This window comes from Eublepharis macularius, chromosome 18 (assembly GCF_028583425.1).
Source record: "Eublepharis macularius isolate TG4126 chromosome 18, MPM_Emac_v1.0, whole genome shotgun sequence".
Taxonomy (NCBI): Eukaryota; Metazoa; Chordata; class Lepidosauria; order Squamata; family Eublepharidae; genus Eublepharis; species Eublepharis macularius.
Window position 1 is genome coordinate 1,098,080 of NC_072807.1, and position 20,251 is coordinate 1,118,330.

Genomic DNA, 20,251 nt, shown 5'->3' on the forward strand with positions numbered 1-20,251 from the left:
GGGGGTGGGGTGCATTTACTCCCTTAGCCACCATTTTCCCTGCTGTACCACTGGAGGCATTTTGTAAGTTTTTAAAATGAATTAGTAATTATTACTGTGCTATGCTAATTACCAAAGTAAAAATAAGCCCCCCTCTAAACCCTCCAGTAGTGCAGGATGAAAAGGACCGCAGGGCCCCAATGGAAGGAAAAGGGCACCAAGGAGGGCAGGGCCTTTGCAAACGTGCAGCTTTCTGCCCAGAGGGACAGAGAATGTGCTTGGCCTGTGCTCTTCCCCAAAAGACCGGAGTAAAGTCGGTTCGGGAAAGAATATACCAAGGATGGGAAAGGATAGCAGGAGCAGGACTAGCCCGTGATATTGTGCGGATGGTTTTAGAAAACCCCAAACTGCTTCCATTCGGACGCTGGAGCAGAGACATTTATTCTCAGGGAAGCAGAGCCATACGGGCCGGAAAGAACTGGATCCGGACTGCAGCGGGTTTATCTCATAGACATTTGGGGAATTAGGATCGTATCAAACAGGAGAGTTTGCATCTAAAACACTGATGCTACTCCACCACTCGCAGAGAGCTGCTTTGCCCTTACCAATGACCAAGCAGCTCCCCTGTTCCTCCAGCAGTGGCTGTATGATGATAGGAATAAACGGCCAACTACAGTCCCCGGTAGGCAAGGGCCTTGCCCACTTCCCTGACACAGTAGACAGGTGCCCCATGGGGGACTGGAGCTCAAAAGAAGAGCCACAAGCGGCATGTCGAAGAGCCACATCTGGGCTCCAAAGCCCCCGAGTATCACTGCTAAATAGCAGATATTGCAGCACCCTAACATGTCCCCTCCTACCAGCTTTCTCCTGCTGCAGACTGTCTACCTTAAGTGTTTGCATGCCTGGAAAAAAATGAGTCTCCCTCCTTCCTCCCTGCATGTCCTCACAGCAGCTGTTCAGCTTTTTAAAAAAAACAGGAAGGGAATTTATATGGCTGAGAAGCCACAGAAACATTTAAGAAGATACCTGGTTGGGATGATAGGAAGGTAGACTGACATCGCCCTCTATTCTTCTATAAAGCACCAGGGAAAAGGTCAGGGTGCTGCTGAAGAGGGGTTCCCTATCACCCTGTCTGTTACTTTAAATTGCCTTCCTGTAAAATCTGCTCAACTGGCCTTGCCCCAAAGAAAAATATCTTGCCTTAGTGGCAATAATTTACTGAGTGCTCAAGGAAGTGATGGAGCGCCTCTCTGGGACCTGAGGATTTCTCTCTACATCTGAAAAATGAAAAAGGTATTCAAGAGCTCTGTTGGCAGAGGACGCACAGTCTCCTCTCTGAGACAGGTACCTACCTTCATGAGGAAGAAAAGGAGGAGGATCACAAACACACTGACTTTGGGATGGATCCAGACTGCAGACTTCCCCAGGATCTGGGGATCTTCTGTATGCTTGACCCAAGTGTAGTTATCAAAGAGGCTGCTAATGGCCTCTCTGGGCATCAGCTGCAGAGAGAGAAAAGGATTTGCTTAGATCTCACCTACTGAGGTCAGGAAGGATCCCTAGCCAAACTGGCCTGAGGGGAATTGCTTCCCGACCCCAAAATGGTGATTGGCCTTACCCTGGGCATGTAAGAAGGGGCCACGAGAACTAAGCCCTGATGTAACCCTTCCTGCCCTCCCTCTCGTGATCTGCCCAGGTTCACAGAATCAGCATTGCTGTCAGATGGCCATCTAGACTCTGCTTAAAAACCTCCAAAGAAGGAGAGCCCACCACCTCCCGAGGAAGTCTGTTCCACTGAGGGTCCACTCTAACTGTCAGGAAGTTCTTCCTAATGTTTAGCCAAAAATTATCTTCTTTTTTTTTTAAATAAAATTTTTATTGGATTAGAATCATTTAATTTCACATTACAATCAATTCCCCCATTTCCCAATTTCTAACCCCCTCCCTTTCCCCCCCTTTTTGTAGACTTCCAACAGTTTTCCAACCCTTTGTCCCTTTTCCCTTACTCATTTTAAATTCATCTATCTAACAAACATATACTTTCCCTTTATTCTAAGCAATAATTCTTTAACTATTTTTAATACTCTGTACCCTATCTTTAAGTCCCTTCTTCCATATTAGACAAACAATTTGTCCATTTTTCATAATTTGAAATATTTCTATAAACCATAAACCATATAAACCATACATTCATATAAGTCAACCAATTTAACTTATACTCTATATGTTACTTTTTCTGCATATCTTATCTTCATTCTGCTTTAGTTATATTTAATTATATTATTATTTTTATTCTACTGTGATTATACATCTATATAACTATCATCAAAAGTTATCAATCAATTTGACCCATATATATCTTCAGGTAGACTTATTCAATTTAGTACATTATACAATTTTTACCAAAAGTAATATTAGTTAGTCAGTCCTTATAATTAGTTATTTTCTATCAATATTCTATATATTATTCTATATATATATTATTCTATATATAATAATCTAACAAAGTAACTGCTTAGAAATTCTCATTTGCCTCTCCACCCCCCGGTAAAGTCACCCCCCTCTGCATTTTATTATGTTTCAATAGTTCTCGAACTGCCACAGTTCTCCTCCCACCTCCCATTTCTTCACCAAATATTGTTTCAGCTTCTCCCAGTCTGTGTTGAACTGTTCTGGGTCAAGGTTTCTCAATTTTCTTGTCATTTTGTCCATTTCCGCCATATACAGCAATTTGTAAATCCAATCCTCAGTAGTTGACACTTCTTGTACTTTCCATTTTTGCGCATACAAAAGTCTAGCCGCTGCTGTCATGTAAAATAACAATGTCCTGTGTTGAGCTGGAATGTCCTCCATTCCAAAGTTCAGTAGCAGGAGTTCTGGGTTCTTATTAATTTGAAATTGTAAAATCTCAATTATTACTCTTATTATTTCCCCCCAGTACTGCCTAGCTACCTCACATGTCCACCACATATGATTCAGGGAACCCTCATGTTTTTTACATTTCCAGCATTTGTTAGAAGTGTTCAGATTCCCTAGCGCAATCTTCTTTGGTGTCATGTACCAACGATAAATCATTTTGTAAATGTTCTCTTTAATATTAGTACACGTCGTAATCTTCATTGTATTCTTCCACAAGTATTCCCATGCCTCCATTGTTATTTCTTTGTTGAAATTTATGGCCCACTTCACCATTTGTACTTTAACTGTTTCATCTTCAGTATACCATTTCAGCAGTACTTGGTATACCTTGGAAATTTCCTTCTTGTACTCTTTTAAAAGTGTCTGCTCTAGTTCCGAGTTCTCTGTTCTTATGCCTCCCTTTGCACAGTCCGAATTGTAGAGATCTCTGATCTGTCTGTACTGAAACCAATCATAGTTTGGTGATAACTCGTCCTGTGTCTTTATTTTAAGTTTAGAAGATTCTATTCGGGTTATCTCCTTATACGTTAAACACTGTTGCTCAGTATCGACAGCTCTCGGATCTATTACCTCATATGGAACCCCCCATAGGGGGGTTCCTTCTTGTAAATAGTCTCTGTACTTCTTCCAAGTTGCATATAGGCTTCTCCGTATGTAATGATGCAAGAACATAGAGTTCACTTTTACTTTATCATACCATAGGTATGCATGCCATCCAAATATTTTTTTATATCCCTCTTACGCCAATAATTTCTTATTCTTCAGCATCATCCAGTCTTTCAACCACACTAGGCAGATTGCATCGTAGTAAAGTCTTAGATTGGGCAGTTGCATTCCGCCTCTTTCTTTTGCATCTTGTAAAACTTTCATTTTCACTCGAGGCTTCTTGCCTGCCCAAACAAAATCTGATATTTTCCTCTGCCATTTTTCAAACTGCTTAGAGTCTCGAATAATTGGTATTGTCTGTAGCAAAAACAATTCAAAAAACAGCTTTGGTAACAGTCCTCTTTTCTTTTGTGCAGTTGGTGATTTTTTATCTAATTACAGATTTGTCACTCCATTGAAATCTCCAGCAAGAATTATCTGGTCATATGAAAGTTCATCTAGTTGCTTCCTCAAATCCTCAAAGAAGCTTTCTTTTGCTCCATTAGGTGCATAAATTCCAACTACCAGCACTCTCTTTAAATTCCATATACATTCCACTGCTATGAATCTGGCTTCCACATCCTTCATTACAAACTTTGGCTGCAGCTCCTCTTTTATATACAACACCACTCCTCTTTTTTTCTTATTAGAGGCCGCTGCAAAATCATTACCCAATTTTTTCGATTTTAAATATTTTACATCCTGTTTTCGAATATGGGTCTCTTGCAAACATACAATATCACATTTTTGTTTTAATAGCCAGTGGAAAATGCTTTTTCTCTTATTCGGTGAATTAAGTCCATTTACATTCCAAGATAAAACTTTACACTCCATAATCATAATCTTGTTGCTGGTAAGTCCTTTTCATTGTCCCTTAAAAATCGCTCCATCTCTCATTCAGATCTGATACGCTTTTTGGCCCCTCCAAATTCAAAGGACACTCCTTCTGGTAATTCCCATCTATACCTGATTTTCATGGGACTTCCGGTTTGGGATTTATGGAGGTCTGATGCAGCTCCACTTGCGGAGCTGACCGGACTGCTGTTTTAAGCGGCCGGCGGGGGCAATTTAGCCCGCGGCCGACTGCTCTCAGGCGGAGAGCAGGCAAAGAACGCTCAAGACCTCAGGGCGCGTCGATCTCGGGCGAGGGGGGGCTCTGCGCAACGGGCCCACTCTCGACCCTTGAGGTCCCACCCTGTGACAGGTCGGCTACGATCTCTGCGGCAGTTTCGGGGCCAATGCGGTTGGCATAAGACCTACGTACCCAAGCTTCAACAGGGGAAAGAAGAGTAGAGGAGAAATTAAGATTGAAACAGTGATTACAACCCAAGGAAAGTGAATGAGAAGGTAAAGATCACTATCTTCTGATACGGGACAGATTGTTAAAAGTAAAGAAGAATAAAAGTAGATTTTCAAACTGCAACAGGCTAATTATAAGGAGGGGAAGACTCGGCAAGAGTTGTATTAGAAAAAAGACTAAGTTTAAAGAAGTTATTAAAGAAATTGGACTATTGTTTTGAATACTTGCGGTTATGGAGCTGTGAGAAAATTTTACCATCGCGAGAGCTACTGTGGGAAGTCGGGAAACAGGAAGTACGTAATAACAATAGAGTTGCTGAAGAGAAGCGGCCCCTGCCGGAGGGCAGGAAGAAGGGAATCGCCATCTTTGAAAGGGGAAGAGTCGCGGCTTCAGCGGAAGAGGAAGTAAGCCATTTTGGATTACAAAAATCATAGAAGAATCATAGAGAAAAGACGCCCAACATTTTGGATTTTCTAAAAGTTTTTTTTGCAAGAAGACCGGGACATTTAAATTAAAAGGACATTAAATCTTACGCCACGGAGTTAAGGAAGAGAGCGGACTCGTGGGAGCGAGCCAAAGTGAGCCCCACGATGTTGAAAAAGAGTGGCAATCGGCAATAGAAAATCTAGACAAAAAACTTTTAGAAGTGATTAAAGAACTTAAGGACATGAAACCGGAGCTGATCAAAGAGGTTAAACAGACAGTGAAAAGTGAGCTGTCAGAAGTGAAGAAAGGTATGGAAACAATGCAAAATGAACTGCAAGGAACACAGCAGAGAGTCAAAGTAGTGGAAGGCGCGGTGGAGAATCTAGCTGATACGCAACAAACAGAGATGAGACTGATGAGGGGAAGAATGGCGGTTGCAGAAAGTAAACACATGGAGAAGCATCTGAGATTTCGCGGCTTGCCGGAAGTGGAAGGAAAGACAGCGCAAGAACAGATTACTGAGGTGTTAGCTGAATACCTGGGAAAGGAGGAGGAGGAAGTTGTGGCTATCCTGGACGTGGTATATCGTGTAAATTCAAGAATTGCGACCCAGAGGAAACTACCAAGAGACGTGATTGTGCAGTTCACGACTCGAAATATGAAAGAGAAGATTGTGACTAAACAGTTTCAAGATCCATTGGAGATTGATGGCAAGACGATTATCATTATGAAGGAATTACCCAGATCGGTGTTACTAGATCGGAAAAAATACAAAGCGCTAATTCAGATTCTGAAGGCCAAAAATTATCTTGATTTAATTCCAACCTATTGGTTCTGGTCCGACCTTCTGGGGTAGTGGAAAACAACTCCACACCATCCTCTATTTGACAGTCCTTCAAGTACTTGAAGATGGTTCTCCTATCGCCTCTCAGTCGTCTCCTCTCCAGGCTAAACATTCCGAGCTCCTTCAACCTTTTCTCATAGGACTTGGTCTCCAGACCCCTCACCATCTTCGTTGCCCTTCTCAGTCTGGACACGTTCCAGCTTGTCTATACCCTTCTTAAATTGTGATGTCCAAACTGAACTCAATACTCTGGGTGAGGTCTAACCAGAGCAGAGTAGAGCGATCCTATCACTTCTCGTGATCTGGACACTGCTTCTGTTGATGCAGCCCCAAACCGCATTTGCCTTTTAGCTGCCACGTCACACTGCTGACTCATGTTCATTGTGTGGTCTACTAAGACCCGTAGATTCTTTTCGCTCATACTACTTCCAAGACAAGTCTTCCCCATCCTATAATTATGCATTTGATTTTTCCTACCTAAATGCAGAGCTTTGCATTTATCTCTGTTGAAGTTCATTTTATTTATTTTAGCCCAGTTTTCCAGCCTGTCAAGATCATCCTGTATCCTGACTCTGTCTTCGACTGTATTTGCTACCCCTCCCAATTTAATATCATCTGCAAATTTAATAAGCATTCTCCCTATTTCTTCATCCAAATCATTTATGAAAATGTTGAACAGAACAGGTCTCAGGGCTGATCCCTGAGGCACTCCGCTTGTCACTCTTCTCCAAGAGGATGAGGAACCATTAACTGTAAGGCTCTTCCTAGCAACTCTCAAAAGGCTTCACTGTTGTCAGTAAAAGAACTTTATTGAAAAGCTGCTAGTCCATGAGCTTACTCCATCTTTGCCAGGAATGACCTTCACATGCAAGCAACTTTCTAGGTTTCTAGATCTCCTCCCCTCCCCCAGTCTAACGGTCAGCTCAGAGGGAAAACATCTAAGCAAGAAAACAGCAGAACTGATGTATGGCAGGCGCCTCTTCCCAGACTGAGTGGAGCCCTGGTGCAGTTCAGAGGTTCATAGAGATAACAGCAGGAACAAACGCCTCCCTTCACATCACGGGTTCGAAAGTCAAGACGAGTATCATTTGCAGGCAGTAAAAGAATAGCATAAGCATAACACGAAGCATTAGACCACAATTAAGACAGCAGGTGTTGCTGGGTACGGCAGGTGATGCTGGGCACCTGACATTAACAAGTAATCTTTGAGGCATGCGATCGGTCACACAGTTACAGATCCACCTAACAATAATAGCATCCAAACCACATTTTACCAATTTGTTGACAAGGATATTATGTGGGACCTTATCAAAAGCCTTACTGAGATCGAGATAAACTATGTCTGCACATTCCCCTGATCCAGCAAGGTAGTGATTTTCTCAAAAACAGAGATTGGGTTAGTCTGACATGACTTGTTCTTGAGAAACCTGTGCTGGCTCACAGCCATCCTTTCTAAATAACTCAAGGGCCGATGGAGTTGTTTTCCACTGCCCCAGCAGGTCGGACCAGAACCAACGGCTTGAAATTAAATCAAAAGAGTTTTCAGCTAAACATTAGGACGAACTTCCTGACAGTTAGAGCGGTCCCTCAGTGGAACAGGCTTCCTCGGGAGGTGGTGGGCTCTCCTTCTTTGGAGTTTTTTAAGTAGAGTCTCGATGGCCACCTGACAGCAATGGCCCCTTCTTACATGCCCTGGGTAAGGCCCCTTCCAACCCTATGATTCTATGATTTGTTCTAAAACATTTCCAGGTATAGATGTCAAGCTGACGGGTCAGTAGTTACCCGGATCCTCCTTTTTCCCCTTCTTGAAGATGGGGACAACATTTGCCCACCTCCAATGCTCTGGCACTTTGCCTGTTCTCAAAGAATTCTCAAAAGTAATGGACAGAGGCTCGGAAATTACATCTGCGAGTTCTTTTAGTACCCTTGGATGCCATTCATGTGGCCCTGAGGAGGAAAGAAACGAGGTGTTTATGTACTGCCCCTATGCTGATCCTAGGCTGTAACTCCCTTCCGCATCATGTGTTCTGTTATTGAGCGCAGAGCACAGAGCGACGCTGGCTTCAGACTTCAACTCCCTGAGGTTTTCGGCTTCCTTTTAAAGAACACATTACCTTTCTAGCCCATTATGGTTGTGAAGGTATGTTTAAGTATGCGGCAACACCTGGCAAAACCCCAGCAGCAGACAATGAAAACCAGGCACACATTTGTTCAGTTTGCATAATCTAGACAGGGCCAGAATTCAGCGATTGTTGCCAAAACCGGGTTCTCTTTCCTTCAAGCTCTGATTTCATTATTTATTTTACTGTGCATTTACGCATCTCCACAAACAGAACGGCTTCTATTATACTGCTCCACTCAGCCAAGTGTGAAGGGTTAGGGTTACCAATCCCAGGTTGGAAAATTCCTGGATATTTAGAGCGGGAGGCGGGGAAGAACTGGCTTTGCGGAGTGGAGGGTCCTCAGCAGAGTCCAATGCAGTACAGAGTCCACCTTCCAAAGCAGCCGTTTTCTCCAGAGAAACTGATATGTCTGGCCTGGAGATCAGTGGCAATTCTGGGAGATTTTTAGGGCCCACCTAGAGGTTAGCAACCCTATTTGAAGCCTTCATTGGCCCTTCTCCACCAGAATCATGGCATACAAGCAGCCCTGAGCTTTTCCCATAGAGGATTACAAAGGTGCTTGGGACAGTCCTACATGTTCCATATCTCGCTCAGTTACTCCTATAACAAACCTTCCTTACTCACTGTGCAAAGGCAATCCTATACTAAGTAATTGGAGGAACTTATATTGGCCTCTGATTTACTGCTGGATGGGTATCTATCTACTCACTGCAGGGCTCATACCCTGGTGTTAAGTTATTGCTGCAAGATCCAGCAGTATTTCACAGCTGTTTCTCCTGGAATGACTGAAATAGACAGAGAGTTCAGGAGAACGGTGTAGCTAGCTTGTCTCCTTGGCAGAAATAGTTAGCCTGAGAGCCCTTTTAAAAGGGAGGATCTTCCACCGTCCCTTTTCAGCTCAAGGGAATATGGGACAGCCACTACTTATATTCTCAAGCAGGGGACAGAGCAGGAGACCCCCCCTGGCCCAGCTCATAGTGCATGCTGCAGACAAAGAGTTGTTTTGCTTCAGTTCACTACAGTTAGAAAAGGAAGGGGCAAATGCACCCTCTGCTGAGAACAATGCCTCTCTCCCCCTAGGAAACTGACAACGGGCATCTTATGGGCACAACAGTATTCTCACCTCTCCAGCCATAAACTGCCCAAAGCCTGGCGGGAATGTCACAGATGCTATCACGAAGGTTATCACACCGGGATATACAAGGCGGCTAAAAGAAAAAAGAAAGAAAGTCAGTTGGACTTGAAGGCAAGCTGATCTCGTAATGTGGAGTACCACACCAGTCGGGCTGAGCATGAATCGGTAAGCACGGACTCCCCGTGGCACGGGCTGGATGTGTTTTCTTCCCTGTGAGCCATTGTGTGCTTGGAGGGCAACTCCTACAAGACATTAAGGCATTGTCATTTGAGTGGTTTGTAAAATGAAGCTGTATGAGGGTTCAGACAGATAAAACTAAGGTCACACATCTCTGTCGGATCATAAAATGCAGGTTGCAAGCTTGTGCAGCCTCAATTTGCCTCAGGCCTATGGAAATTTAGCCCTCAAGCCTTCATTCAGTTTTGCTGTTTGTGTTTTTTCCCTTTTAAATTATAACAGAGACTCTTAATTTCAGTTAGCAAAACTGAATGCAAGATGTTAAAATACTGATTAATTTGAACTTAATTGAGGCAAATGATAGGTTTGCCCGGCCAAGCCTGGCAACCAGCAGGAGGGTTGCGGGCAGGGGCATGGCGGGAGAGCAGAGTTGCAAGCATGGCGATGTCACCTCTGAAGAAAACCCAGAAGTGACAGCAGGGAGTTCTAGGAATTGCCTGAAACTCTACAGTAACCATAGAATTTTCAGCCATTCCTAGAGGTACCTGCTGTCATGTCCAGATTTACCCTGGAAATGACATCATCACACTTGCAATACCACCATTTTAAAAATCCCCACCACCACCATTTGGAGCAGCTGTGGGAAAGGGGAGCTCAGGGCAGGGGATTCCCTCCCCCGCTCCAGGCTTGGTAGTCCTAGCAAATGAGCTTTATTTTTTTAGTGAACTGTTCACAAATAGGAATACATTGCTTACTTATCCTCCATCTTATTTAATATAGAATACTTTTTTATTAAGAAATAAAAGAATTTGCTAAGAAGAAAAAGAAGCGCATTGGGATCACAGAAGATGCTGCTCGCTGGTGGTCAAGCTTATCCTTTTAACTATGACAAGAAAACTGAGAGATCTGGACTCAGGGCAGTTTAACACAGACTGGGAGAAGCTGAAACAATATCTGGAGAAGAAGTGGGAGGTGGGAGGAAAACTGTGGCAGTTTGAGAACTACTGAAGTATAATTAAAGTATAAGAGAGGGGTGACTTTACCGGGGGAGGAAGAAATGTGAATTTATAAGCAGTTAGATTAATTAATTGATTGAGATATATATAGATATGTAAAGGTTAATTGATAGAATATTGATAGAGAATAATTAACGGTTTAAACATGAGGATTGAGTAATTAACAATATTTTTTTTTACTTGATAAGACTTATATGCACCAAACTGAATGTATAGAAGAGTTAAAACGACTGACTATGTGATGAGTTATATAGAAATACTATAAAAAGAAGAAATGATTAATATATAGAGAACAAATCAAATTGTTTGATTTAAATGTGGGAAATTTTTATGGTTTATGACATATAGAAATATTCAAAACTGGAAAATGGGATAAATTGTTTATCTAAAGAAGTATAGTTTGGATGTATAGTAAGTAAAAGAGTTAAAGATGTACTGCTTAATATAATGGAGAATATATATTTGTTTTAGACAGAGGAAATTAATAGAAGTAAGGGAAAAGGGACAGAGGGTGGGAAAGCTGTTGGAAGTCAACAAAAGGGGGGGAAAGGGAGGGGGTTAGAAACGAAAAATTAGGGGAAAATTGAATGTAATGTAATGTAAAAATATTAATGTTCTAACCCAATAAAAAAATTTTTTTTAAAAAAAAAGCTTATCCTTTTAACTGTAAAGCAGAGTACATTTATGAGTTCCGGTCCACCACGTGGGCTCCACTCCCAGACCACACAAAATGCTGGAGGTGCCAGTGTATGTTGTTGGAGGTGGGTATGCCTTCATGATTTTTATTACAGTGGAGACATGTATGTTAATCACTTGAGGACTGCAATTCAAGTGGTGATTTCTATGTGTGAATGAGCCAGCAGAGATCAAATGCCATAAACAGAACTTCTGTATCGCTTCCCACTGCCTCAAACACAATGCTTCCCCTTAGAATCACTTTGCACTCTCATCTGTAAGGCTCCAATTCAACAAACAAGTCTTATCAAAACCACAATGTTCATACATGAAGCCAAAAAGTGGTACCTGCTTCAAATCTGTATGTACATTAAGGCTGTTCTTTCTCTCTGATTCTAATAATGATTTAGCATTAGAGGTGGGCACTGTCCAGAAAACGGACCAAAATTTTTGCACGGTCCATCCCAGTTTGTTGTTTGCAAATACATAGTTTGTGCGACTCACCTTTTTCATGAATTTTGGTCTGTTTGGGTTGGTCTGTGGTTTGTGAGTCCAGAAATCCAGGCGCTGATCTATCAATTCTCTATGCAATGGAGGGGACATCCACAGACCTTTTGCAGCCCTTAAAAACTTGATAGGCAGCTCTGCCTGCCAAGCAGAGAGCTCTCATTCTGCAATGGAGGCGTGGACGTTCTGCAGCCAATCTTAGCCCTCAAAACCTTGATAGGCAGCTCTACTTGCCAAGCAGAGCACTCCCATTCTGCAATGGAGGGGTGGACATTCTGCAGCCAATCTTAGCCCTCAGAACCTTGACAGGCAGCTCTGCCTGCCAACCAGAGAGCTCCTATTCTGCCCTATGGAGCAAGGAGCAAGAATTTCCCTAGGCAACAGAGGGGTGGGTGTTCTACAGCCAATCTTAGCCCTCAAAACCTTGATAGGCAGCTCTGCTTGCCAACAGAGAACTCCCATTTGGAAATGGAGGGGGGGACGTTCTGCAGCCAATCTTAGCCCTCAAAAGGCAGCTCTGCCTGCCAACCAGAGACCTCCCATTCTGCAATGAAGGGGAGGACATTCTGCAGCCAATCTTAGCCCTCAAAACCTTGATAGGCAGCTCTGCCTGCCAACCAGAGAGGTCCTATTCTTCTCTATGCAAGCAAGGAGCAAGAATCAATTCCATAAGCAAGGCTGGTTCTCTAGAATTTTCTAGAGAACTAGCAGAGCCTCTGTCCATCATCTTCATGGCCTCCTCAAGGACTGGGGATGTGCCACAAGATTGGAGAAGAGCAAATGTTATCCCAATCTTTAAGAAACGGAAGAAGGATTACCCAGGAAACTACAGGCCGGTCAGTCTGACTTCTGTTGCTGGGAAGGTATTAAAGCAGATTTTAAAGGGATCGATCTGTAAGCATCTGAAGGATCGCTTAGTGATCCGAGGAAGTCAGCATGGTTTTGTCCCCAACAGATCTTGTCAGACCAACCTGGTTTCCTTCTTTGATCGCGTGACGAGCTTACTGGATCGTGGAAACTCTATCGACATGATTTACCTGGATTTCAGTAAAGCTTTTGATAACTAGATGACATTCTAATGGGTAAACTGGAAGACTGCGGACTGGACAATAGGATAGTTCGGTGGATAGGGAACTGGTTAGAGGACCACACCCAAAGAGTGGTGGTCAATGGCGTTTCATCAGATTGGTGTCCAGTGGGGTGCCACAGGGCTCGGTTTTGGGCCCGGTACTTTTCAATATTTTTATCAGTTCTCTGGATGAGGGGGTAAAGGGGCTACTCATTAAATTTGCTGATAATACCAACTTGAGAAGAGTGGCAATCACCCAAGAAGATAGAGTTAAAATTCAACAAGACCTGAATACTCTGGAGAAGTGGGCGGTTGTGAACAGGATGCAATTCAACAAAGACAAGTGCACAGTATTACATCTGGGCCACAAAAATGTGAAGCACAAATACAGGCTGGGGGATACACTTCTGGGTAATAGTGTATGCGAAAGAGATCTTGGAGTAAGAATGGACTGTAAACTAAATATGAGCAGTCAGTGTGATGCAGTGGCAAAAAAAAGGAAAACTCAGTCTTGGGTTGTATCAAAAGGTCCATTGCATCGAAACCGCAGGAGGTCATAGCCCCTCTCTATAGTGCCTTGGTCAGGCCGCACCTGGAGTACTGTGTGCAGTTCTGGAGGCCTCAATACAAAAAGGATGTGGACAAAATTGAGAGGGTGCAGAAGAGAGCGACGAGGATGATCAGGGGTCTGGAGACTGAGCCCTACGAGGAAAGGCTGAGGGCCTTGGGAATGTTTAGTTTGGAGAAGAGAAGGTTGAGGGGGGACATGATTACTCTCTTTAAATATTTGAAAAGCTGTCATTTGGAGGAGCTGTTCCAGTTGGCAGCAGAGGATAGGACTCGAAGCAAGGGGCTTAAATTACATGCAGAAAGGTACTGGCTGGATATTAGGAAAAACTTTTTCATGGTCAGAGTAGTTCAAAGGTGGAATCAGCTACCTAGGGAGGTGGTGAGCTCCCCTTCACTGGCAGTTTTCAAGAAGAGGCTGGATGAATATTTGTCAGGGATGCTTTAGGCTCATCCTGCATTGGGCAGGGGGTTGGACTAGGAGGTCTGTATGGCCCCCTCCAACTCTGAAATTCTGTGATTCTGTGTCTGTGTGGTGAGTAAGGGGGCTCTTCCCCCACCCTCTTCTGTTTGATTTTGCCTCATTGCAACTTTTTGGTGCTGCTAGCCAATGCAAGTCAATTGGCATTTGCGACTCCAGTATCTACTGGAAGTTTCCTGGGGTGGCTGCTTTGGGGGTCTGTAACTTGGACATCTGAAATGCAATCTTGACCAAACTTGGTGGGTGACTGGAGGAGAGGCTGCTGAAGACTCTGGGAGTTTGGGCTCTCTGGGTATGAAGGGGCAGAGCCAGGGCTGCCAGAAGTGATGGACTACGGACCAACAAACTGGTCCGTGAATGGGGCTGGTCCGTGAAAAGTCCATGGTCTGTGAAAATCGACAGACCACGGGCTGGCGGTCGGTAGAGTTTTCCCAATCCGTGCCCATCTCTATTTAGGATTGAAAATGAGTCAGACGCATTCCAATAGGACCTTATCATCAGCCCCCAAAGGGGACTTTCTGCTTCGTTTACAGTGCAATCCAAAGCAGAGTCACACCCATCTAAATCAAATGGTGTAACTCTGCTTAGGGTGCATCCACAAGTTATTTTCCTCGGGGATTCTTAAGGGTGGTGAATTTGAATAATTATTGGAGACAGCGTTCACCTAAAATGAGCTTGATGAGATTTTTGTACAATCTGCCCAAATCCACTAATTTCAGTGAAAAAGAGTTAAGCAGGTACTCACGGAAATCAATGAGACTCACAAAGCCTTCTGTTTAGATGGATCATGCCCCGACTAGCTAGTTTTATATTTGTTATACCTGCTTTCTACAAAACGAAAATGCATTATGATATTTCAGTCCCTCTCCTGAGACTCGGTTCAAAAGATGAACAAACCCCATGTCATCATTTCCTAGCTAATAAAATGGCATTAGAATCTTCTTTCTAGCAAAAACAGTTTATTCTTGTCTTGTATATAAATAAAAAGGAACCCTACTATGGACCTTCCACAAGAAAAACTTAAAAGATGCAACTTAAGTTCCTAGCAGAGTTTGCTACGGCAGAAAACATAATGCCAAATCAGATATGTGCCGGAAGTGATTTTTGAACTGTGCATCTGAGAATTAAAAAATTGCTGGGAGCTCTGGACATGGACCTCTCACATCTGGGCCGTCGTCACACGGGCATCTCTTCCGTTAAATATACAGCATATAGCGTCCTACCTGTTATCGGCACAGTAACGTTTCTTTGGGTCACCTAACGGCTCTTCGCGCCACCAGCTGTCCACACCGAAGCACTCTGTTCTGTTCTCTCTAACCGCGCAGAAGCAGCTCCCCCCCCCCTTTTTTAAATTATTCTGCCGTTTAATTCCACTATAACGGAATAACAGCACATAAACATTCCGTTAGAGCAAAACGTTACGACCCTTTTGTTTTTCCAACTTTGAAATTATATAAATAGCCCTTTGCCCGCAGAAAACTCCCTGTCTGGCGTGATCCCCAACGCTGACGACTCTGCCATGGCGACTGAGTCATTTTTACTTCAGCAGAAAGTTTGCACTGTGTTATGTCGTTATGGCGTTATAAGGACATAATAAAATAAAAAAAGGGGAGTCGCAGGAAGAAATGGATTCTGGGATTGAAGGGAGGGCATAGGACGTTGCGAGGCGAAATACATCGATGTGAGGCATTCACACTGAGGCACAAAATAGCGTGACTATCAAGCACAAAGCAGAAGAGAGAAAATCGCTACAGTGTTGGAATAAGGTGGGTGTTTGCCGGGAAATAGCGCCATTTTAGCGCTAAATAAAAGCCCGTGTGACGACGGCCCTGGTCTTCCTTGACTTCTTTGCTTTGCAAGCCCCTCACTGCCCCACCCCACAAAGAGAATAACAGGGCAAGAATGTACTTACTATTTGGTTAGGAATTTACTTAGAGATTTATGTCGTCGGACAGACAAAACCACTTGCCGATGGAAGTAAACAAAAAACGCTCCCAGGAAGCCAGAGCAGATCCTATGGGAGAGGGGGGGAAAATTAACCTAGTACTTTTCCAGCTTATTTTTATTAGGTTTTATACATCTTGGTTTTTTGGCTAATATCCAACAGAATAATAATATCCAACAGAAGATCCACTAAAGATATGAATAATAAAGTCTGGTCTACACATGCAGCAGAAAGAGGTGGTAGAAATATGAGGCAACAGGCTGCAGATGAAGAATGCCATTCTTAAATGAACCACGGTTGTTGTTTTTAATCCTTGCAATTAAGAAGCTAGCACTTCAGAGTGAACAGTTCTTTTCCAGTTCATTCCATACATTGTTAGCTTTCTACTTGCAAGGTGTTTTTTCAGTCTGGGGAGCATACAGAAATATTGGCTGCAATCCTAAAAACACTTCCCTGGTAATAAGTCCCATTGAATAAAATGGGACTGACTTCTGAGTAGACCTACTTTGAATCGCTCTGATAATCTTAATACCTGGAACAATCCATTCAATATTTTCATTCCCACCCAGTTTTAATGCATAGACAAGCCTGATTTTCTTTATGACCCCTTTAGCATGTTCATTCTCTTCTATACCCCACCCCCCTTTGCTTCTCAGTAATAAGGTTTCCTGTCAGGGAAACATTTGAACCCACCTTATCCCTTGTCCTAGTTCAGCACACTAACCACTACACTGCGCTGCTTCATAAACGCTCTTTTACACTGCAGTCCTAAACAGAGATACAGAGGCTGACGTGAATGGACCTAGAAGAGTATCAGTCTCACACTGTTAATTGGCAGTTTCCTTAACCAAGCGCTATCACATTTTACATTCCCTTTAAAAAAAAAAGAACACTTCCATATAATGAATTAGAGTTGCTTACCTACTTTACTCTGCTAAAGTAGCACAATTCTAGATGCCTCTCATTGTGGCAATCTCATTAGAATAGCTTTGCAATTTTATTTAACATGACAAACACAAGAAGAACAAATTCATTGTATCTCCCAGAAGAATAGAAAACAGGGTAAAATGCTGATTTCTCTGTACTTGAAAGCACAAAAGAAAGATAATTATGCAGTTCTAAGCTAGGCAGTATGTAACACATTTATAAAGGTTGTAGGTAACCACTCCGGTCCACAGAAGAATCCTGAATTCCATTCCACGACTCTTCTAACTGCAGTTGAGGAAAACATCTTTTTCTCCCCCTTCTCTGTTTTTATTCTAGACATCCCGCCAGATGAGAAATTCTGGGGAAGGCGAAAGCTTGCTCGCTATTTTATGTTGTTTGGGGCAATCTTAATAAAAGGTATTACAGGACAGTTTTTAACAAATGCATGTTTTCAAGCAGAATTTCCACCTGCGCAAAGCCTTCACAAACCCTTCACTTGGTCCAACAAAAGCCACCTTAGCTGCCCTGAGACACCACTTCTGACCAGCCTAAGCCTGATCCTTGCTGGGTCTGAACACACGCTGGCTCCTCCACCCCACCCACCCCCTTTCCTTTCTCACACATAAAATTATTGGTAGAAACAAGGCAGTTACCTCTGTGACGTGAATGCAGGTGACATGTTGAGCAGAATTATTCCCTCCCTCCCTTGCAAAACCAGGACTCTAAGCCCAAATTAACTTCTGGTTTACAATCCTGGTTTGTGGATGGAAAGTGAACACTGGTTAACCTCCATATTTGCATGTCATGGATGCCCCCCCCCGGTGAGCTCACTGCATTCCACAAGAGGAAGAAGCAGGGAGAAGCAGGTGTCCCTGATCCTGGCAATATACTGTGACCCAACTAGATGTCAGATAGAAGTAATGTCTGAATTCAGCCAGAAATAATTCCTGAATCTGGTTCTGTAGCACAAATGGGTTTGTTCATCATGATGCTAAACTCATCAAAAAATCTGAGCTGTTTTGTCCTGGCCTTGCAGATGACCCACGGGAATACAGATACGTCTTCTCCGAGCACTAGCTTGCCCTGGGATGGATAAATCATTTGGAAGGGCACTCGTCTCTACTGAATTGCCAAAAGGAGAGAAGAGAATTTCACCACTTCTCCGTCTCAGGAATGCTGATCAGGCACGATAAAGCAGTGAGGAATGGCCCCCAAGAACCCACAAGCTCATGCAGGGCATTACGTTTCACGTTGCGCATCATCTTTGGTCCTGCTTGACACAGGAGCTGTCTCCCGTTTCCCTTTCTCCAGTATTGATGCAATGAGGAATAAAACACATGCTCAGACCTCAGTAATACTTGCAGGAAGAGTAGCTTTCTCACACATTTAAATTCAGGCTGGGTTACAGATCTTAAATGCATCGGATGACAAGAGCAGGCACCCAGTCACCCTGCCCTGCAGCTGCACTCTCTCCTCTGCTTGAAGGCGGAGCCTGATCAAGGGAGTCTGGACAGAGCCCTGGCCTGGACTGCTAGGACCACCCCCACCCCCACGCCCAAGAGAGTCGTGTCGAGCCCGACCCCCTGGGCAACTGCTCCTTTGGCAGGCACGGGCTGCACTAGCTCCCAGGCAGGGGCCATGTCCCACCCCCGGTAAGCCTCAACAGCAGAGGCCGGCATTTGGAAGGGCGCAGGCAGGGGAAAGGGGAGGCCGGTGCCAACAGGCAAGCTGGGGCTGCTGCCTCCCCTGTCCGTGTGTCTTCACCCCTCCCTCCCTGAGCCAGGACTCAGGAGACAGGGATCCTGCAAGGGGACTTGGGTGGTGATTGTTAGACATTTTGGACGGTGCACCCCGAATTTCACTAAGTTCCCCTTGCACAATCTTGCCCCCACCATCGTGGGCACCCTCTCCCACCTCCCACTCTAAGTCCCCATGGCAGGGGGCTCTCAGGCTGAACCTCCAGCCACCTCTCCACTTGTCTGGGGTCATGGCATGAGCACCCTGGCTGGCGGTTATGTAGCGTGCCCAAGGAGCTGATTGGGCATGGGGGAAGGGGCTCGTCCACTGCAGGGACGCAAGCAGATGGGCCCTTGCAGTAGTCGGCATCCCATGCTCTGCTGGGTCTCTTGGGTGGGGCTGGGCGCAGAGGGGCGGTCCACTTTCCCCCCACAATGGAAGCCTGCGTGCAGTGCCATCACTTTTTGTGGTGTGACTTTCCACCACTGCTGGGGGCGTTCCCATGCCCCACACAGCTTCGGGAGCCAACTAACTTGCCCCTGCCTCCTGGCCTGCCGGCACAGGAAATTGGACCCAGGTTATGCCCATGCCCAGCTGCCAGGCCACTGCGCCACCCTAAGTCTGGGATATGCCAGTGTAACTTCTAGTTAGCTTTCAAGGTACTTTCACCCCTCCCTCCCCTCAGGATTGCTGTGTAAGTCACCTAAGCTTTTTTTTTCAGATTGCAATTGTCACACATTTAGCAAAACACATTTTAATAAATACAATTTAGTAAATAAAGAATAAAGAGTTTAAGAAACCTAACTTTATTTCAATCGGACATGCAACCTGGCAGGGCTTGCTATGGGAACTGTGCAGGGCCAAATCAAAACTTAGTCTGCTGCCAAATTTTTGGCAATAGTGTGTTCTTTTAAGGTGCTATCAAGATGGGTTTTAATTCATGAGGGTTTCCTATGAAAATTGTATATGAGCATTATAATATTTTCTTCTGTTATGTATTTTATTCTATTTTATTTTATTGATTTTTTTATGCTTAAAACCTCTGGTCAAAAGAGTTTATTAATAAAAGGAATTCAAAGTGGTGAATTGTAACTATTTTTAAATTGCTTTAAATGGTTTCAATTTGCTCACTCCAACGAATGTAAGCAAGTGGGAACTGCCAGGGGCCGCTGGCCCTGACCGGGACGGTCCAGGCTAGTCTTGGAAGCTGTGCAGGATTGGGCCTGGTTTGTGCTGGAATGGGAGACCCCCAAGGAAGTCCAGGGATGCCACACAGAGGCAGCAACGGGCAAATACTTTGGTTTACTTCTTGTCTTGAAAACCCTACGGGGCCGCCATGAGTCAGATGTGACTTACCAGTACCTTACACACATGAGCTGGACTGGCCTTCTACCTTTCCAGGAAAGTTCCTTCTGAGCTACTGCCTTGGAGATCAGCCATTTCCACACGGCTTACCGCTGCTCGTAACAACCCGGAAGATCGCGCAAAAACCGCGGAAGATCGCATTTTCTCGTGTGAGAGTTGCGTGACGTCATGTGACGTCGCACAAATCTCACGCGATAAAATGCAATCTTCCGCGTTTTTTGCACGATCTTCTGGGTTGTTACGAGCAGCAGTAAGCCCTACAGCAGCTTGAGCCAAATGGCCTCTGCATTGCTTGCTGTCCACAGAGGTCACTTGACTCAGATTTGAGCTGAGCGGCCCCTATAGCACTACAAGGGCACTTGGTTCCCCCAGCTCCAGGGCTGTTTTAACATCCCAGTCTACTTCAAGGACTTC

General features: G+C 44.2%; 1 protein-coding gene across 1 annotated transcript in view; it reads right to left on the reverse strand.

The window, feature by feature from the left end:
* Positions 1–20,251, reverse strand: part of CLCN1 (chloride voltage-gated channel 1) — a 132,091-nt gene that overhangs the window by 46,079 nt on the left and 65,761 nt on the right. The window contains exons 10-12 of the mRNA XM_055002589.1: positions 15,776–15,877; positions 9,360–9,444; positions 1,332–1,481 (exon numbers count right to left, since the gene is read on the reverse strand). Of these exons, the coding sequence (XP_054858564.1) occupies positions 1,332–1,481; positions 9,360–9,444; positions 15,776–15,877 (337 nt within the window). The remainder of the gene's footprint in view (positions 1–1,331; positions 1,482–9,359; positions 9,445–15,775; positions 15,878–20,251) is intronic.